At 41.7% G+C, this 18,339-nt stretch overlaps 2 protein-coding genes across 4 annotated transcripts; both read right to left on the bottom strand.

The window, feature by feature from the left end:
• Positions 1-2,163: 2,163 nt before the first annotated feature.
• Positions 2,164-14,097, bottom strand: LOC118404944 (sushi, nidogen and EGF-like domain-containing protein 1). 3 transcript variants are annotated; one of them, XM_035804347.1, is made up of 10 exons: positions 14,033-14,097; positions 13,124-13,201; positions 12,439-12,560; positions 11,621-11,767; positions 10,935-11,228; positions 6,800-6,937; positions 5,146-5,311; positions 4,495-4,672; positions 3,306-3,446; positions 2,164-2,707 (listed from the first exon to the last, which is right to left on the bottom strand). In XM_035804347.1, the coding sequence occupies exons 3-10, from the start codon at positions 12,496-12,498 to the stop codon at positions 2,566-2,568; spliced, it is 1,266 nt and encodes a 421-aa protein (XP_035660240.1). In that variant the 5' UTR covers positions 12,499-12,560; positions 13,124-13,201; positions 14,033-14,097; the 3' UTR covers positions 2,164-2,565. The 3 variants fall into 3 exon arrangements, with proteins under 3 accessions (XP_035660240.1, XP_035660239.1, XP_035660241.1); XM_035804346.1 differs by having other exon boundaries at positions 12,439-12,535; XM_035804348.1 differs by lacking the exon at positions 6,800-6,937 and having other exon boundaries at positions 12,439-12,535.
• A 2,233-nt stretch (positions 14,098-16,330) lies between these two features.
• LOC118404863 (luc7-like protein 3) lies at positions 16,331-18,112 on the bottom strand. The gene is made up of 3 exons (XM_035804242.1): positions 17,975-18,112; positions 17,401-17,483; positions 16,331-16,703 (listed from the first exon to the last, which is right to left on the bottom strand). Exons 1-3 carry the CDS (start codon positions 18,110-18,112, stop codon positions 16,331-16,333), a joined length of 594 nt encoding a protein of 197 aa, XP_035660135.1.
• Between the last annotated feature and the right edge of the window lie 227 nt (positions 18,113-18,339).

The raw sequence follows: 18,339 nt of genomic DNA, 5'->3' as shown, positions 1-18,339 counted from the left end.
ACATGGAAAAACATTCTAGCGCACATTGCATTGTAGTAACCAAAAAGTCTATCCGGAGACTATGATGATTTCTTTACGTTAATTGTCATACTTTAACCTCATTTTTGTGTTAACTACACTATTAATTAATACTATAGATAAGTCATGAAGCAACTTCTTAATGCTTACCATTGCAATAACCCTTTATACATCCGCATCACTTCTTGGCAAATCTTAAAGAAAGAAAAACAAAATAACGGGTCTTTAAAGAGCTTAGATACCATCCATTAGTTTAATTTTATGTTGCTAGATTAGCAGAGCTTCAGCTACATGGACAGAAGACGAAATGTGATTTGATTACATCTTGTTAGTGTAAAGCTAAAAGTCAGACAACGAAAAGTTCAGATAACGAAAAAGGCAAATTAGTATATTGTACTGAAACATCATTTGCAATTGTTTTGTTTAGCAAATCTGTGGAAAACTGAAAGACGCATCGACTTCCGACTTTGATAAATAAAATCATTCCGGGTCCGATTGTGTCTTAAGCCCCCTTTCCACTAGGACGGCGATCATGCTGCGCTCTCACTGCGACCTAAATAACATATGTGAAACCATCGCTTTCACACTGGGTATATCATACAAAACGTAAAAGTGTGATTGAGAAGACAACAAAACACACAAAGTGTAACAAGATTCGTTTATTTTCGATTCAATTCGTTAAACGATGTGTCAAATTGTAGGTCGCAGAGAGAGCGCGGCGAGAGCGCCGTCCTAGTGGAAAGGGGGTATAACTGAATAAGTTATCGGCTTCCAACGGATTGAATAACACCATAAATGTTTACCATCGTATTTCATACAAATGAATGATAGCAGTATATTCTACTGCTGTCTGTATATTGCACGTCTTCTCTCAATAAACAAGTGTTGGCAAATCATCGCCACACGGACATCATGTCAGTTCAACTTTGTTGTAATAAAATTGTAGCTGTTGTCCTTATGGAATGTGTTGTTGTTTTTTGCCTAAAGGTGTACGTAAGAAAAAGACTAAAAGAATAAAAAGTAACAACTTGTATGACAATCTACTTTTATCATGTAAGTCACACAGGTAAGTTATTCAAGTATCATGACATAAAGCAAAGAAATAAAAGGAATAAACAAATATACCCCCCCCCCCCAGATTTTCTTAAGGTGGTATCTCACTGCCCTTGGGGTACCGGTGCGCACTGCGGGGTTCGAAATATTACTCAACGATTTTCGGAGATAAAGAATTAATTTCATTACGTTTTATGTATTTTTGTCTTCTAAGTCATACTTTTACGTATTACAGAATATCTAAGTTATAAAAAAATCGGCAAAAATAACACAACAGTGCCACAGTGAACGAACCGCGCAGTGCCGCACCGCTGCCCCAAGTGCAGTGAGATACTACCTTTACTTACAACCTATCCAAACAAATTCGAAACCGTAATTAAAAAGACAAAGCATTATTACCCTAACGTAAGGCACACTTCATCTGTTCGATGCAATATCTTGTCACTGGCAAAAGTTTAAAAAAATATGACGATTACATTGTCCAAAATATCATAAGTATCGTTTGTAAGCTGGGGTCAAGAAACTAATTACCAAACAGATGCTATGTTAAAACTAGCTTTGCCCATGACCTAATACTGACTAGTGGACATAAACGGAAATAACAATTCATTGAATTCTTGGTAAAAAGGCAATTAAACATTTTAACCTACACTCACTGAAAGCTGTATTTACTTCACTTCGTCTTCCTATGGGCAGCTTTGATTAACATTTTACCATTTATTACAATAATGTTGCACGCATGTGGCCTAAGTACGATTTTGCTTATTGTCAGCCTCTCAAAAGTTATGAATCGCTCGAATTTGAGGGGTTTGTTTTGTTTTGAATGGCGACGGCCTTTGTCTAGTTAGTTACGAGGTAGGAAAGACAGGAGCCTGTGGAGAATCTGTGAGGTGGCGGTTGCGAGTTCTTTAATGTTTTTTCTTCAGTTTGGTACAAAGAAACCCGTGGGATGGGCGGGCGGGTGCAAGGTTGCACAATGATACTGTCACAAAATGATCAATCACGTGATGTAATACAGACCAAACCATTCTTAGTACGGGGGTATACAAATACACAGGGTGTCCGATCATCCTTTCCCAATTACGACACGGAGATATTGCCTAGTGCAATTTATATAATTGACCGAAACTTAAGTTCGCAATATACATGTCAAAACTTCATCTATTCTGTGAGATGAAGAGTGTAGGTTGGTTTCTGGTTTGTGTATATTCCTTGGTAAGCTCCTTTATCTTCACTTCCCGCAAACATTCCGTCCATGCCCCGGTTTCAAATGGGACCTGAGCCTAACATACTGCAATGAGGCCACAGTACACTAGCCTGGGTACCATCCGATTTCTACCGGGTTTCCTTACACTCGCTGCCCTAAAAAGTATTTTTAGGGTAGCGAGTGTAAGGAGTCCCGGTAGAAATCGGACGGTACCTAGGCTAACAGTACACATGCGAATGAATAACAACCTAGTACAAAGCTAGCTATTGACAGAATCCCTTGTGTGTTTAGCAATCGGGCGCTGCGGGGACTGCGTTCTTTGCGCAGATGTAGGAATTTGGCCCCGCATACAGCTCCCAGGGTCCTCTACATTTTTGAACGTACCACAGCCAGTTTTTCCGCTTATTGATGAAGACACAGTTCCGGAACCTGGAAGATATAACGCGCATAGTCACTGCCTGAATGGAGCTTGAGTTCATGTGCCGTGACAAATTGTATCAATTATTGATGCGTGTGAATTTGTGTCTATATGTGTATGTGGACTCGGAAACCAGCAATTGAACAGTAATTGAATGTTCCGTTTTTGATTTGGGTATAACAAAATCAAGAAACCTTCAGAAGAGGAATAAGACGTTTTTTCACTGTTTTCATTTTATACATCATACATACAAGAGAAGAAGGAAAGAAAAAGGGACATGTCAAGCTACCCACGACAGGTTACTTGTCCGCCGAGCTCCCACCAACCCTATAGCTAGTATTGCGCTGAAAGGCTCTCTTACCGGAGGGCCAAGTAGTACGAGCAATAGCCAAAGAAGTACCGGTACAAAAAGGGACAGTACACCAGCTAAAATCATTGGCCAAAGAAAGATAGACGAAGATGGAAAACTTATGTTGATGGCATTGCTGTCCCTACAACCGGTGAGGCTAAGGGACCGGTAAGGTGAGGTGAGGATGCAACGTTTAACATGTGGGAGAGAGGGTCAAGCGCAGATGCTCACTTATGCTAGTGTAATGAATGGTTTCTTACTCGTTGTTATGTTCGTGTGCGCCTTCAGCCCAGGGTGCGTAACCGGTTACATTAAAAGGTGTGCCGTCCTCCCACACGAACGTGCCTTCAGTGTCTTCATCCGTCAGGCCGATCCACACATCACGCTTTTTCCCAGTACGACTATGATCCATGGTAAAAATAGACAAGAATAAAAAATATTACCAGAATAGATTTCACCTATGTCTTTGGCGTACAGCATAGGGTTACTGACCGGCCCCGATGTGTATATGGTGTCATAACGCCTGGTCCATGAATGCTCTATAACCACCGAATGAAACCACCGAGTAAGCGAAGCCAAGTTGTATGTTGTTCAAATTCACTGTTCAAATTTATTCAATGTACTGAAGAAAAGATGTATGTTTTATAAAGGAATTTGTCACTTAAATGGGTCAGTTTGGGTAGGCTATATGATAATAGTGCACAATAATTGCACTTCGCTCACTCGGTGGCTTTATTCGGTGGCTATAGCAAAGGACCAGGCGTTATGACACCATATACACCTCGGGGCGGGTCATTAACCCTTAATTAACACATATGTGTTAATGAAACTATTTAATGCACGGCTGTTATTGATTTTTCGTCTGTTACTGCGTCATAACCAGCATGAAATTGGCCTTTTGATTGGTTCACGTCCCTTGGCTATATGCTAATTCCCGACAACGTCTAAATCTAGTTTATACCATGGCAGAAAGGCAATATTTTCGAGAAAGCCGTAGCCTTTTGTCAACACAATACTATACCATTAGCCTTGCCCTATATATTGTGCGCGATTAAAAAATGATCATATACGTAATATACAGCTAATATCGTAACGTGGATCTAAGCCTTCATTTGATCCTGACAGTAGAACAAAATGAAGAAGAACTAGCACCGGCAAAAATTATATGCAGTTCCCCATCGGGGAAAACATACTAAATATGACACCGAAAACTTTCGACCCATTGCCTTCTTGGTGATGGTACTGACAAAGTCACTACTCACTTCAGAAATCTGAGCCCAGGATACTAACACTGTTTAGGAGAAGAACACCAATAGGTACATTTTTTTCTTGACGACTGTTCAACGACAACTCAGCGACAAAGTAGACCCGTGGGCCGGTTTGCCAGGTCGTTGCTGAACATGTAGTGTGGTGGCCCTCGCATGAGAGGAGAATAGGTTTTTCTCTTACCTATTAAAGTCCGCGAGCATTCCAACTACCCATTCAGTGTCAGCATGACTGCGGATGATGAAGAGTTCTGCCCCCTCTGAAGCGCATGTTGCTTTTGCACCAGTGTAAGACTTGGTCGGCTTTTTAAACATCTTTAGACACTTTTCCCCGCGCCTCTGGGAGTATGACGATGGGCAGACTGTAATGTCAATAGAATTGTATTTAGGGATAAAGAGAGCACTACTTCACGATTTATCCGTAAAGTCAGTGCATCCATCACTTAAGTAATGACTGTTATCTCTTTCTTATTTGCTACTAGTCACTAGATTAACTTTCTCTCTCTCACACACACACATACACACGCTCGCGTGCACGAATGCACACACGCACGCACACACACACACACACGACGCTCATACACACACACACATACCCCCCCCCCCCACACACACACAGATACATAAAACACGAATGCACGCACATACACGCACACCCACATGCAAGCATGCACGCACACACACACATACACGACGTGCGCAGACATACACACGCATAAACACACGTACGGACGCGTGCATGTACACACACACACGCACACACACACGTACGCACACACATATCGCACAACACTGCTGTAATGTTATTCCAACAATGAAGAACAGAAGATTGTACCTAAAGCTGGGGTGTTGCCGATAAGAGCCTGGTCAGTCCTCCGGTACCAGCGTCCAGCAGGCCCTGACACGGCCGGGTCAGTCCATGTCGGCAGGTTGTACAGGTTGGTGGTTCTGGAGTACGGGTGGATCGTGTAGTGGGTTCCATCTCCCCCGTTGATCCCGACCTTTGAACACGAGATGTCAGTTCATTTAAATGCAATTATCATAAAACTTTCTTCAACATTTTTTTCTCAGAATTGAAATTTTGCGGTAAAAAAGAGAATCAAAGAAACCAGCTAAGAACTTACAGAAGAATTAAACATACATATGAGCGAGAAAAATATCTCGATATCCGAAATTTCTATCACCGCCGAGCCATGAGTAAACTAAGTATTAGCGACGATTCACTACAAATTGAAGTTGGTAGACACAACAAGACTCCTCCAAACGACAGAATATGTACATTTTGCAACATTACGTGTAGAGAATGAAGTACATTTTCTTTTAGAATACCCACTATACACAGAGATGCGCAAATCTCTCGTAAGTACACTACAATTAGATAATGAATATACGTGTTTAAGCAAGGACGAAATGTTCAACTACATTATGTCGACTAATAAATAGAAAGTACTGGAAAAGATTCGTAAATTTGTTTACACCAGTTTCAAAAAGAGACAAGAGACTATGTAGATTTTAGATGATATAAGATGTAACCTGTTTCACGTATACTTAAGTTATCCAACTCAATGCATTTAGCCCATGTTGGGCAGGAATATACAATAAAGATCATTGTCATTATAACCAGGCGCCGCGGACCAATCAGAAGGCCCCGTTCCTTGTTGGTTATGACGCCGTAACACATAGATTCCGGCCATCCCGGTGTGTATGGCTCCTTCTGATTGGTCAGAATGAATCGACACCAACCAGTGAGTGAAGCGAACGAAGTGGTTTTATTCAGTAGTTATAGCAAAAGACCAGGCGTTGTGACACCATATACACCTCGGGTGGGGTCATTAACCCTTGATTATCTATAGTATATTTAATATGTTCATCATAGTGTATATGGCGACTGGCTCTGGACCATTCACAAGAGCAAAAAAGGGCTTTTGAAAGAGGTAAAACGCAAGTATTGTAAAGTTTTAAGTTACAAAACTACAATAAAGCAGGGTTGGCTTTTCTTTGTGAACTTTTGTGAGTTTTTTTAAATATATACTGTATTATTATCTCCCAAAAGGTGCCAAAAGTTCCCTACCGACATAAATGTTATCACGGGAATTTCAAAACGTTTGTTCCAATACACTTATTGTCCACTTTGAAGTTCGACCTTTTAGTTACAATAATAATGTGATTATGATATTAAAATAGGAGCATTTTAATGACGCCATCAATATAAACTTAAGAAAGTAATAACGCAGGTATGGTTGGTACAATGTAAATTAATCAACTACTGTAAATGCATTTAAGTTCGCGGGGATTTAATTTGAAAAAGACTTTTCGCGGTGGTTTTAAGTTCACGGTAGCACCATACACTGTAGTCTCTTATTGCCATGGGGAACTGTTCGCGGTGGTTTTAAATTCGCGGTGAAGCGACCACCGCGAAAAACGCGAACATTAAACCACCTCGAAAGTTTCTGCATTTACAGTAATATATGTCCCCATGGTGTCCATACCTGTGCTGGATTCGGTCCTGTACCATTCGTCCCATTACCACCGCTGCTGCCACTTTGTAGGAACTGGATCTGGTCATAGTTAAACAGGACGAAGGACTTGCAGCCGTCCGTAACCAGCACCAGTTGGAACGTGCTACGCTGGGGAAGTACGTAAGATAATAGAAGAATTGCTAAACTTTACTTCCAACACTGAATTAAACTATAGGAACTTACCCCTCTAAAGGTTAGGTTAATCTCCGTCGACCTTGTTCACTGTGACAGAATGACCCTCTCTATCTCCAGCAGTGACGTCAGGAACACACCACTTTTGCAGGAGGGGGTCAGAAAGTATCAGAAAGTCTATGTCGCCCCCGTCTCTGTTGAGCGTTCCTGCAAAAGTGGTGTGTTCCTAAAGTCACTGCTGTATATAGAAAGGGATATTCTGTGAACAAGGTTGACGGAGATTGACCGAAAATTTAGAGGGGTAAGTGCCCATAGTTGAATTCAGTGTTGGAAGTTAAGTGTTAGCAATTTTTACCTTTGCCAGAATGGCTAAGGTTATGTTTTGGGCTTGTGAGTCTGTGTGTCTGTGTGTCTGTCTGTCTGTCTGTCTGTTAACAGCATAACTCAAGAAGTCTTGGATGGATCCCGATAATATTTGGTAGGTGGGTAGGGGTCGGGAAAACGAAGGTCAAGTTCGATAATGGGCCCCTTAGCGGCTTGCTAAGGTACTGCAGCAGAACCTCAATTTTTGATATCTCGTGTTCTGGACATGCTGTGATCATGATTTTTGAGTGGTAGATAGCCCTGGAGGCAGAGGGTAAGTGCTGTGAGTTTGGGCCCCCTAGCGGCTTTTTTGGAACTGCAGGCGCCGGTTTCCTTTCAAACTTTGGATGAGAATAACTCTACAACGTGTTGACGGATCGTCATGATTTTTGGGTATGTAGATAGAATGAGTGATGACTTACATAATGGTATACTAATTATGCAAATCAGCAGCTAATTTGCATAATTAATGAGGAAAAATTATAAATCCACTACATTCCATGATAGGACTTTCAAACTTGTCACATATGTAGCTGGGAAGGAGAGAAATGTCGACAGATATCAATTATGCAAATGATGACCTCATTTGCATAATTAATGAGAAAAATATGAACATGTTGACGGATCATCATGTTTTTTTGTATGTAGGTAGCGTAAGTGAAGACCTACATAATGAGATAACAATTATTCAAATCAACAGCTAATTTGCATAATTAATGAGGATATTTTATAAATTCACTACATTCCATGATAGGGCTTTAAAACTTGTCACATATGTAGCTGAGAAAGAGAGAAATGTCAATACATATTTATCATGCAAATGATGATCTCGTTTGCATAATTAATGAGAAAATATTAACGTGTTGACGGATCGTCATGATTTTCGGCATGTAGATAGCCTAAATGAAGACTTATATAATGTGATACTTATTATGCAAGTTAACAGCTAATTTGCATAATTGATTAGGAAAAGTTCATAAATCCACTGCATTCCATTATAGTACTTTCATCAAAGTTGTCACATATGTAACTGAGAAAGAGGGAAGAGAGTAAGAGGTGTATTTAAAGACTTTGAAAGAGAATAAGTCAAGAATGGATCAAAGGATCATCATGATTTTTGGTATGCTGATAGCTTAAGTAATGCTTGATACAATTTGATATCAATTAATTGTAAATTGGGATCTAATTTGCATAATAAATGCCGAAATTTTTTAAACCAACTCCAAGCATTTAATTATAAAGAAAATGAAATGAGTAACGCATTTGTCTACAGACATCATTCTACATAACAAACCTGGTTTATTTGGCAAAGGTATGTGTTCGTGGAACTCTAGTTTCTATAATGTATTTTACCGACACAGATAAACTTTCATGTACGTAAAATGTTCGTCTTCTTTCTTTTTTTTTGCTTTTATATATTTTTTTCACAAACTGGTATACAAGATATAACAATGACAATGTAGCCTTAGTACACTTGAAGACAAACAGGGAAAATTTATTCGTAATTTTCCTGTGAAGTTGATTTAAAGTTTGATTTGTTTCGTACTTTGTACATATAGCGAGTATGAGCAATGCTGTGTTTTATTGATATATCAAGTTATGCAAGGAGGCAGAAGTCTTTCTTTCCCGGATGTTAATTTTTTTTGTTAGTTAACGTTAGCTCAATTTATTGGGTGATTCTATAGTACAACCTGGGTCTTTAAACCTGGTTAGATTATGAGAGTTGATTTTCCTCATTCGGGTCTATATTGAAGTAGGCCATTTACACACAATTTGATAAAAACAAAGTCAGGAGGAATTACTGACGTTAGTTACATCTGATTCAGTGGATGAAGAAAGTTCACTTTTATTATGTTACCTTCACAGAAGGGAACATATTGTTTTTGCTTTCTTTCTTCTTCTTTTCGCCACAAATAAGGTCAACGACCTGGACCAGACGGCTGTCACCATGGTAACCGGTAAAGTAGCAGGCACCATGTGGTGTTCGGTTACATAATGTAGCATTTGCCAGATCTAGAGGGGCTCAGGTCACTACATTTAGAAATGTGTTCAAATAAGAATGAACAAAACAGTTGCCAGTGTTAGACTACAACATGTGAAGGTAACATTCTGTAGTTGCTTGCAAATATTACATTTCTAGTTTATGTGGTTTTACTATTTATTTATGTGGGTTAACGTCCATTACTGCTACTCTATGTAATCTCCGAAAAGATGTTGTAGTTAAGGATACGTATTTTTCTTGCCTTTATGAGAATAATTTTCTTCTACTGTAAGAGAAGGACAGACGGAAACGATATGATCTTCCACCCCAACAACTACTATAAGCCGGGGTTTTTTTGCTGGTGCGAACCCGTTCGTTCAACCCTTCAACGGTTGCATGGATGGATGCATGGATCGGTCGATTTAACCACACCCTTCTTAAAAGCCCTTCTACACGCCTGATTACGTAATCAAGTCAACGTGGCCGAGAGGTCTAGGGCGCTGGGTGCGGATAGCGGTTTGCTTTTGCAGCCGTGGATCGTGGGTTCGAACCCCACTTGTTACATTTTTTTTTCTTTGTTAGGCCATGTTGAGTTGATTATACGGATGACATCCTATGGGAAGTCCAAAATTGATGCGAGCGAGCGAATAAAAAAAAAGTTTGGCCAAAAAAAAAAGTTGGCTTCAGTATGAAATCAATGTGGCCAGGAAGGTTCAACATACGACTACAAACACATGTATGGTATACCAACAGTTAGATGTTGCGACCAGTACATCATACGAGTGCAAAACATTTTTTTTGTCTTGGAAAAAAAAAATAGACCTGAAAAAAATCAGACGAACGGGTTTCACCGATTACAAAATGGACACACTATCTCGGCAGGTGTTTGGGGTTTTACCGGGCCAAGAAGATCTTAAGACAACAAAAGCGAAGTGAGTAGAGGTTATAGTCACTTGTACCAAGTTTCTACAGTCAAAGGTACAGACAGTTAGCCTTTATTACATGAAGATGGGATTTTAAAATGCCAGTGGTAGTCCAATAATCCACCAAAGAGATTCCTTTGTAGCAAAATTGACCAATTACCATTGCATTGCCAGTTCTCAAGTCTCAACAGACAATCAGGTCCAGATTCAGGTCCACCTGGAAATGATCCTCTGGACCTGAACGGGACCTATCCTGAATTTACTGGTACAAACCCCTACAAAGAATACTTTTTTTTTTCTTTCTGTCCTTTCACATCTTATTCTTTGACTTTAGATTTATTTTGGCATTCTATGGCATCAGTTATCTGTTTTCTGATTCCTTTTTTTCAATCTACGGAATATTTGTGCTCATTTTACAGCTGCTTTGCACAATTTACTGTGTGGTCCAAACCTTTTTTTTTTTTTTGGAAATGGCCAAAAATTGGTGCGAGCGCGGATGTCATCCATATAATCAAATCAACATGGCCTTAGACAAATCTTATGTAATGTTTTTTAGATAGAAGACGGACCAATTCAGTAATGCGATGTATAAAAACTCTTTTTTCATGTGATTTTGTTTACCATCCAGGCTTTTTCCAAAATACGCACCGGCCAGCTTTTTTCAGAATCTTTCGGCTTGTTAATCATATAATTATTGCAAACTTACAAGATTAAGACCATCTCCCGTCGCCCCCTTCATTCCAACTTCATGCCATGTAGCGATGTAGGTCCAGGTCGCCACGAAGCCTCCATTATCGGCGGGAAAGGCTGTCCGGATGTCTATGGTTGCTCTGGCCAATACATCAGCATCCACAGTTTCCCGATGGTAGATGTGACCAGTATGGTTTGTCTGGATGTCGGTGAAGAAAGCGGCGATGACCTTGTTGTCGGTCACTGGAAACGCAACTGTTGTGGCGCCTGTTACCGCGCCGCCAAAGGAGATGGCACCGTTGGTATTTACCTACGGAAAACGCAGAAGATTAAGAGAAAAAGGACTCTTCATTTCAAGCCTGTACATGGTAACACCGTATGTACTACCTATCTATATGTGTAAATGCTTAACGTTTGGGATAGCATATGTTATCCGTAGTGACACCTACACAGTGCTTAGAACCATAACCAGTCAGATTTAAAAGAAAGCGACAAACAGCCAGAAAAACCTGTTCCTGCATATGTACAAAGATCTTTGTTATCCAGTGACGTAATACCAATCTGAGGAAACTGTTACAGCTCATTCCCAATTCATGCAAGTAAGAACGACAGCCATTACAGAACAGCAACAAACTCAAGCAAACAAGTGTCTATAAAATGAATCCATTTCTTCATCCAGTGGATATGGCTAAAGGCACTTACGTAAAGTGAATTGTAGGTATTTCCAAAGAATGGAAATTGGGTGCTGAGGCTTTGTTCTCCCGAGGTGCCGTCATCAGCTGCAGGGTCCAGAATATCTGCGGTACCGGGTCCGTACGGGTAGAAGGCAGCATTGCTCACTGGAGTTATCTACCATGCAATTGAGATTAATCACTTTAAAGTTGATGTATGGGGTCTTCTCTTTTGTCATTTAAAACGTGAGATGGTCCGATTGTTTAATCTGTGAGTTGTCTTGCTGCATTCCTTCCGAATGATTGGCAGTCCCCAGAGGGGAAATACCCCCCTTTCACAAGTTATCATTCCGACCAGAAAGTCTGTATGTCTAAAACATTTATAGTCTCGTGGGTTTACACTAAAAATGGTCATTTCTACATCCACATCCATGGATATTTATAATCTAAAACCGTTTTAAATACCTCCAGGCGCAAGATTTCTGATAGCAAATGCTCAAACTTTGTTTGAATAAAGCAGAACTCACGGCTATACAGAATTTACTCGAGACAACCATGATAGTTGATAAATAGTTTACGTATTAAGTATTTATAAGTGAAATCATCAAACATTGACAGCGACGCAAAAATTATTCTGAATGTAAATAGAATGCATATGCATTTATTTTGAGATGTGTTCAAGTTGAATCATACGTGGGCGCAATTTAATATGAGCTTTAGTCCAAAACACTGGAATATGCTGCACATACACTGCTGGAATATCTGTTTATGTTCGAAAAAACAAGCACAATAACGCCAGAAGGCAGTTGAACCTCCTGCCCGAAGGTTAAAGAAAAAAAGTCAACCTACCTGAGCCGTGGTAAACGCCAGGGAAGCAAGCAGACAGGCCGGCAGAGTCAATTGTCTCATCTTGTGAATTCGCTGCAATGAATGGAGCTCCTTGTAGCTGAGTATAAAGACGACTTCAGTTACTGTAAATGCAGAAATTTTCGCGGTGGTTTTATGTTCGCGGTTTTCGCGGTGGCCACTTCACCGCGAATTTAAAACCACCGCGAACATTTTTCCATGACAGAAAGAGACTATAGTGCATGGTACTACCGCGAACTTAAAACCTCGGCGAAAATTCCTTTTCCCGCTACCGCGAAATTAAATCCCCGCGAACTTAACTGCATTTACAGTATAATGATACGCGCTCTAAAGTGAAAGGAACAGGTCTCTGGAAAGGGGGAGAGAGTTCTGATTATATTTCTAATTTCATAGACTAAAACGAATTCTCTATTTAATTACATGATAAACACTCGCTAGTCGCGCCCAAAAAATAGATTATGATATTTTCAAAAACGAGCTATAACGACAAAGAGTTGGTTATTCAGAGATTTGAGCTACATAGATACAACTGAACCCAAAAAACGTATACGATGCGAAGCGAAAACATTTTTTCACAGTACAAGAAGTTTAAGATAAAAAAAAATATATATGATTTGTTTAACACTTGTGTGCAGTAAATACTGTAAGGAAAAAAATATGAACATACCGTTTTATAATGGATGCGCCAGGCCAGTCGAGAAATCACAGTACCTAGTTTTACGCTTTGCCGATATAAACCGCCAACCTATATGTTTGACAAAGTAGTACCATTACAGATATACGGTGTCTCATCGAATCAGAAAGCTAGTAGGCTTTCCAAGAAGACGTGTGAATCAAAATGCTTTGTCCTTTACAACTTTGCCGAAGGCTATGTGACCCGCTTTCATCCCACGATGTTTACACAATGGAAATAGTTACTCAGGCAACTGAATATATCTGTCTCCAATATAGAGTCTACTCTATCTTCAGCAAGGTCCCCTTTTCACTTGATGAAGATTGAGATAGTGCTTTTAATACTACCGAAAACGGATGTGTGTAACATTTGATTTCTGTGTGACTGAAAAGACAACAATACACCCAAAGCGTAAACATTTTCTTTTCAATACAACAGTTTATGTACAGCTTTTTTTCTATACAACGATTTTAAGCGATCTGTCCAATTTTAGTTTGCAGAGAGAGCGCGGTCCTAGTGGAAAAGGGGTATAACCTAAACAAAAACATCTGTCTTCTTAACAAATTATACCATTGATTTGTACATGATTGAAGTCAATTGTCATTGGAGATTTTAATTTTTTGACGTGAATTGTTGACTGCAAAGGTTTGGAAAAGCTTTATATTCCACGTAACAGCTAAAAGAATGATAACTAAAGACTTACAATCTTCATGTCATGTAACGTTATGGCTTCTTTCTCAACCCATCGCGAGCTACAGGCAGAGATTTAAAGCACATGTTCCAAACGTTGGTAACTGCAACATCAGATACACCCTAGTAAATTCAATAATTACTCTACTACAAGAAAATGTTGAGAAATGTTAAGTTTTTTATCTAAACAATAACAGACATAAAATCACCTACTTCAATCAGCTTTAAAGAGGACCAGAATGGTTGGACTGCATGCACCACCCAACACAGCTCTCGACTGTAAAAATTTGTAAAGAGGACACCTGGTTTTTCTTCTTTTTGGGATGATTAGCATTTTCTCTATCAAACCTGTTCTATAAACAATGGAGATCCTTATCGCCCGTAGGGTGCGATACGCGAAACCGCAGCCCGAAACCGCAGCCCGATGGCCCACAAAGTACGTAGCGTTCTACGGCGTGTCTGCGTGCTCCAACATACGTTGGATTCCCTACGAGTTCGTACGGAGGTGGTACTTACCAAAAGATTGCCCACGTTTTGGCACGTAGACAGCACGTATTTGCACGTGCGGGGGTTGTGCCCTTAGCCTTGCCAAGCTAAGGTGGACGTGCTAATTTTAAATGGCCGTAAACGTAATAATGGCACGCGGCCAGGCAAGGAGGATTCCACGACCGTATATCTAACCTTCGTGCACTCCATGATGGTGAACTTTACTGTGGTGGACTCCATGGCCGTGATATCTAAATGTGTAACAACACAGTTACAACGTTTCACTGTAATACATTAAATCCTTTGGAAATGGATGAAAGAAGATGTCATTATCTCAAGAAGTAAAACTTCAAACTTTTCCTGAAATGCTGGGATGTTTTGTCAACTGTTATCAAACGCGTTTGGAACAAATTATTTACAGCTAGTCTGCAAATCACCCCGTATACGGAACCATTAAATTAGTCTAGTAGACTCTGTCAATGACTTCACAAACTCATTGGGATGCAAAAACTGAATTAATAGGCACTGCAATAAATAGTCGTTTATGCTTTGTTTTTATCTGCGTTCTGTCAACATGGGGTCAATCACCCTAACCTTGGCTCTTACCATAACGAAAACACTAGCCCTAAGCTGTCCAAGTAAAATGGTCAAATTTGCATGTTTTCTATGCATTTTCGGCCGAAATGTGGCAAAAAAACACAATTCCTCGGAAACAAATTTTCTACCTCGTACCCCTAACCCTGGCCAAAAACCTTTGCCATAACAATAACACTAACCCTAAATAAAATTTGCATGTTTTCTATGCATTTTGGGCCGAAATATGGAAAACAAATCACAATTCCTCGAATAAAAAAGTTTCCCTAAACCTAACCCTGGCCTAACCCTAAACATAACATTAACCCTAAGCAGTCTCAAAAAAAAGTCAAATTTGCATGTTTTGAATGCATTTCTGGACGAAACATTTCCAAAAAGCAAAATTCCTCGGAAACAAAGTCTGTATCGCGAACCCATAACCATAACCAAAACCATAACCATAACGCTAGCACTAAGCCTTCTTAGAAAAACGGTCAAAATTTGGATGTTTTCCTAAATTTTGGTCCAAAAAAGGCCAAAAATCATAATTCCTCGAAAACGAACTTTCTACTGCGAACCCCTTACACTTACCCTTACCTCAACCCTTTCCATAACCATAACCATAACCATAACCATAACCATAACCATAACCATAACCATAACCATAAAACTAACTCTACGCAGAAAAATGGTAAACATTTGTATGTTTTCAGTGCATATTGGACCGAAATATGGCAATAAAAAATTCCCAGTCTATCTTCATGTCTGCCTGCCTCCCTGTCTGTCTTCCTGCCTATCAGTCTGTAGGCCTATCTGTTTGTTTCCCTAAGGGTCTGGTTCCCTGATTGTTTCCCTGTCTTTCTGGCTCCCTGTCTGTCTCCCTGTCTACCTGCCTATCTGTCTCCCTGTCTGTCTTCCTGCCTGTTTGTCGGCCTCCCTGTATGTCTGCCTCCATACCTGTCTGTCTCCCTGTCTTTCTCCCCATCTGTCTGGCCCCTGTCTGTCTGGCTCCTATCTGTCTCCCTGTCTGTCTGCCTCCCTGTCTTTCTGGCTCCTTGTCTGCCTCCCCGTCAGCCTGCATTCCTGTCTACCTGCCTCTCTGTCTGCCTGCCTGCCTGTATGTTTGCCTGACTGTATATTTGCCTCCCTGTCTGTCTGGCTCCATGTCTGTCTGGCTCCCTGTATTTCTCCGTCTTTCTGCCTCCGTGACTGTTTGGCTCCCTGTCTGTCTAGCTCCCTGTCTGTCTGGCTACCTGTCTGACTGCCTCCCCGTCTGACTGGCTCCCTGTCTGTCTGCCTCCCTGTCTGTCTGTCTTCCTGTCTGTCTGACTCCCTTTCTGTCTGTCTGTCTGTCTGCCTGCCTCCTTTCTGCCTGCCTCCCTGTATACTGTCTCCCTGTCTGTGTGCCTCCCTGTCTGTCTGTACTCCATGTCTGCCTACCTCCCTGTCTGTCTAGTCTGCCTCCATCTCTGTTTGCCTCCATGTCTGTCTGCCTCCCTGTCTGTCTGCCTTCCTGTTTTTCTGGCTTACTCCCTGTCTTTTTGCCTTACTGCCTCTCTGTCTGACTACCAGCCTGCCTGTATGTTTGCCTCCCTGTCTGCCTGGATCCCTGTCCGTCTCCCTGTCTGTGTGCCTCCCTGTCCGTCTGTATCCCTGTTTGTCTACCTTACTGTCTGTCTTCCTACATGCCTGTCTGCCTCCGTGTCTGCCTGCCTCTCTGTCTGTCTGCCCCCCTCTCTGTCTGCCCCCCTGTCTGTCTGCCTCCGTGACTGTTTGACTCTCTGTCAATTTGGCACCATGTCCGTCTAGCTCCCTGTCTGTCCGTCTGTCAAATTAAGACCTGTTTCAAGCCAACACGTACACTCAAGAACTTCCTAGTGGCACCTAAGGAAAAAACTCCTAAAGAAATTAGATGTGGCGTGGTGTACCACATTGCGTGCCAAGGAACAACTAACAAAGGCCCTTGCAAGGAAACGTACATTGGCGAAACGGAGCGTGCACTGAAAACTATGTTCCTCGAACACCGACGCCCAAGCTCTGTCAACTCTGAGGTGTCACAACATATACACCTGAGTCGCCGGGACATTCCATCTCGTTAGACAGTGTTAAAGTCTTAGACTCAGAACAGGACTTCTTCGCACGAGGAGTGAAGGAGGTTTTGCACATCAGAGCTCATCGGCCCTTACTCAACAGAGACGGGGGATGACATAGACTTTCTGATATTTATGACCCCCTCCTGCAAAAGTGGTGTCTTCCTGACGTCACTGCTGGAGGGAGAAAGGGTCATTCTGTGAGCAAGGTTGACGGAGTTCGACCGAAAATTTAGGGGTAAGTCCCTACATTATCTTAGTGTTGGAAAGAAAGTTTAGCCTTTCTCTATAATGTATTCTACCAACACAGATGAACTTTCATGCTGCCTGGCTCCCTGTTTGTATAGCTCACTGTCAGTCTGGTTCCCCGTCTGTCAGGCTCCCAGTCTGTCTGGCTCACTGTTTGTCTGGCCCCCAGGTTTCAAGGCTCACCGTCTATCTGGCTCCCTGTCTGTCTTGGCCCTTGTCTGTTTCCATGTCTGTTTGCCTCCCTGTCTGCCTGCCTCCCTGTCTGTCTGGATCGTTGTCTGTATAACTCACTGTCTGTCTAACTCTTTGTCTGTCTGTTTCCTATCTGTCTGCCTCTCTGTCTGTTTGCCTGTTTGTCTGGCTCCCTGTCTGTCTGGCTCCCTGTCTGTCAGACTCCCTGTCTGTCGGCCTCCCTGTCTGCTTCCCTGTCTGTCGGCCTCCCTGTCTGCTTCCCTGTCTCTCTGCCTCCCTGTCTTTCTGGCTCCCTGTCTGGCTCTCTGTCTGGCTCCCTGTCTGTCTACCTCCATGTCTGTCTGTCTTTTTGTCTGCCTGCCTCCCTGTCACTCTTCATGTCTCCCTGCCTCCCTGTATGTCTACCTTCTGTCTGAGTGCATCCCTGTCTGTTCTCCCTGCCTATCTGTCTTTGGACCTGTCTGTCTAGCACTCTGTTTGGCTCTTTGTCAGTCTAGCTCTTGGTCTGTACTGCTCACTATATGTGTGGCTCCCTGTCTGTGTGGCTCTTTGGTTGTCTGGCTACCTGTCTGTCTGACACAATGTCTGCCTGGCTCCTTATCTTGCTCCCTGTCTGTTTGACTCCATTTTTGTCTGCCTCCCTGACTGTCTTCCTGCCTGTATACCTCCCTGTCTGTCCGTATGCCTCCTTGTCTGTCTCCATGTCTGTCTGTCTCCCTGTCTGTTATGTTCCCTAACTGTCTGCCAACATGTCTTTCTGTCTTCATGTTTGTCTCCCCGTCTGTCTGCCTCCCTGTCTGTTTCCATGTGTGTCTGCATCCTTGTCTGCCTGGCTCCCTGTCTGACTGCCTGCATGTATGTTTTTTTCTCTGTCTGTCTTGCTCCGTGTCTGTCTGGCTCAGTCTCTGTCTGGCTCCCTGTCTATCTGCT

Source organism: Branchiostoma floridae, chromosome 17 (genome assembly GCF_000003815.2).
Source record: "Branchiostoma floridae strain S238N-H82 chromosome 17, Bfl_VNyyK, whole genome shotgun sequence".
Lineage (NCBI taxonomy): Eukaryota > Metazoa > Chordata > Leptocardii > Amphioxiformes > Branchiostomatidae > Branchiostoma > Branchiostoma floridae.
This window is presented reverse-complemented; position numbering and strand designations above follow the sequence as displayed.

Coding starts and splice junctions, on each gene's coding strand:
- LOC118404944 (XM_035804347.1), bottom strand. CDS start 12,498: ATGAGACAATTGACTCTGCCGGCCTGTCTGCTTGCTTCCCTGGCGTTT. Junction 5,312..6,799: donor CAGGACCGAATCCAGCACAG/GTATGGACACCA, acceptor TCGTGTTCAAAG/GTCGGGATCAACGGGGGAGA. Junction 4,673..5,145: donor CGGCAACACCCCAGCTTTAG/GTACAATCTTCT, acceptor TTGACATTACAG/TCTGCCCATCGTCATACTCC.
- LOC118404863 (XM_035804242.1), bottom strand. CDS start 18,112: ATGGAGACAGACAAGGAGGCATACGGACAGACAGGGAGGTATACAGGC. Junction 17,484..17,974: donor ACATTGTGTCAGACAGACAG/GTAGCCAGACAA, acceptor ACAACGATCCAG/ACAGACAGGGAGGCAGGCAG. Junction 16,704..17,400: donor GACAGGGAGCCAGATAGACG/GTGAGCCTTGAA, acceptor TTAATTTGACAG/ACGGACAGACAGGGAGCTAG.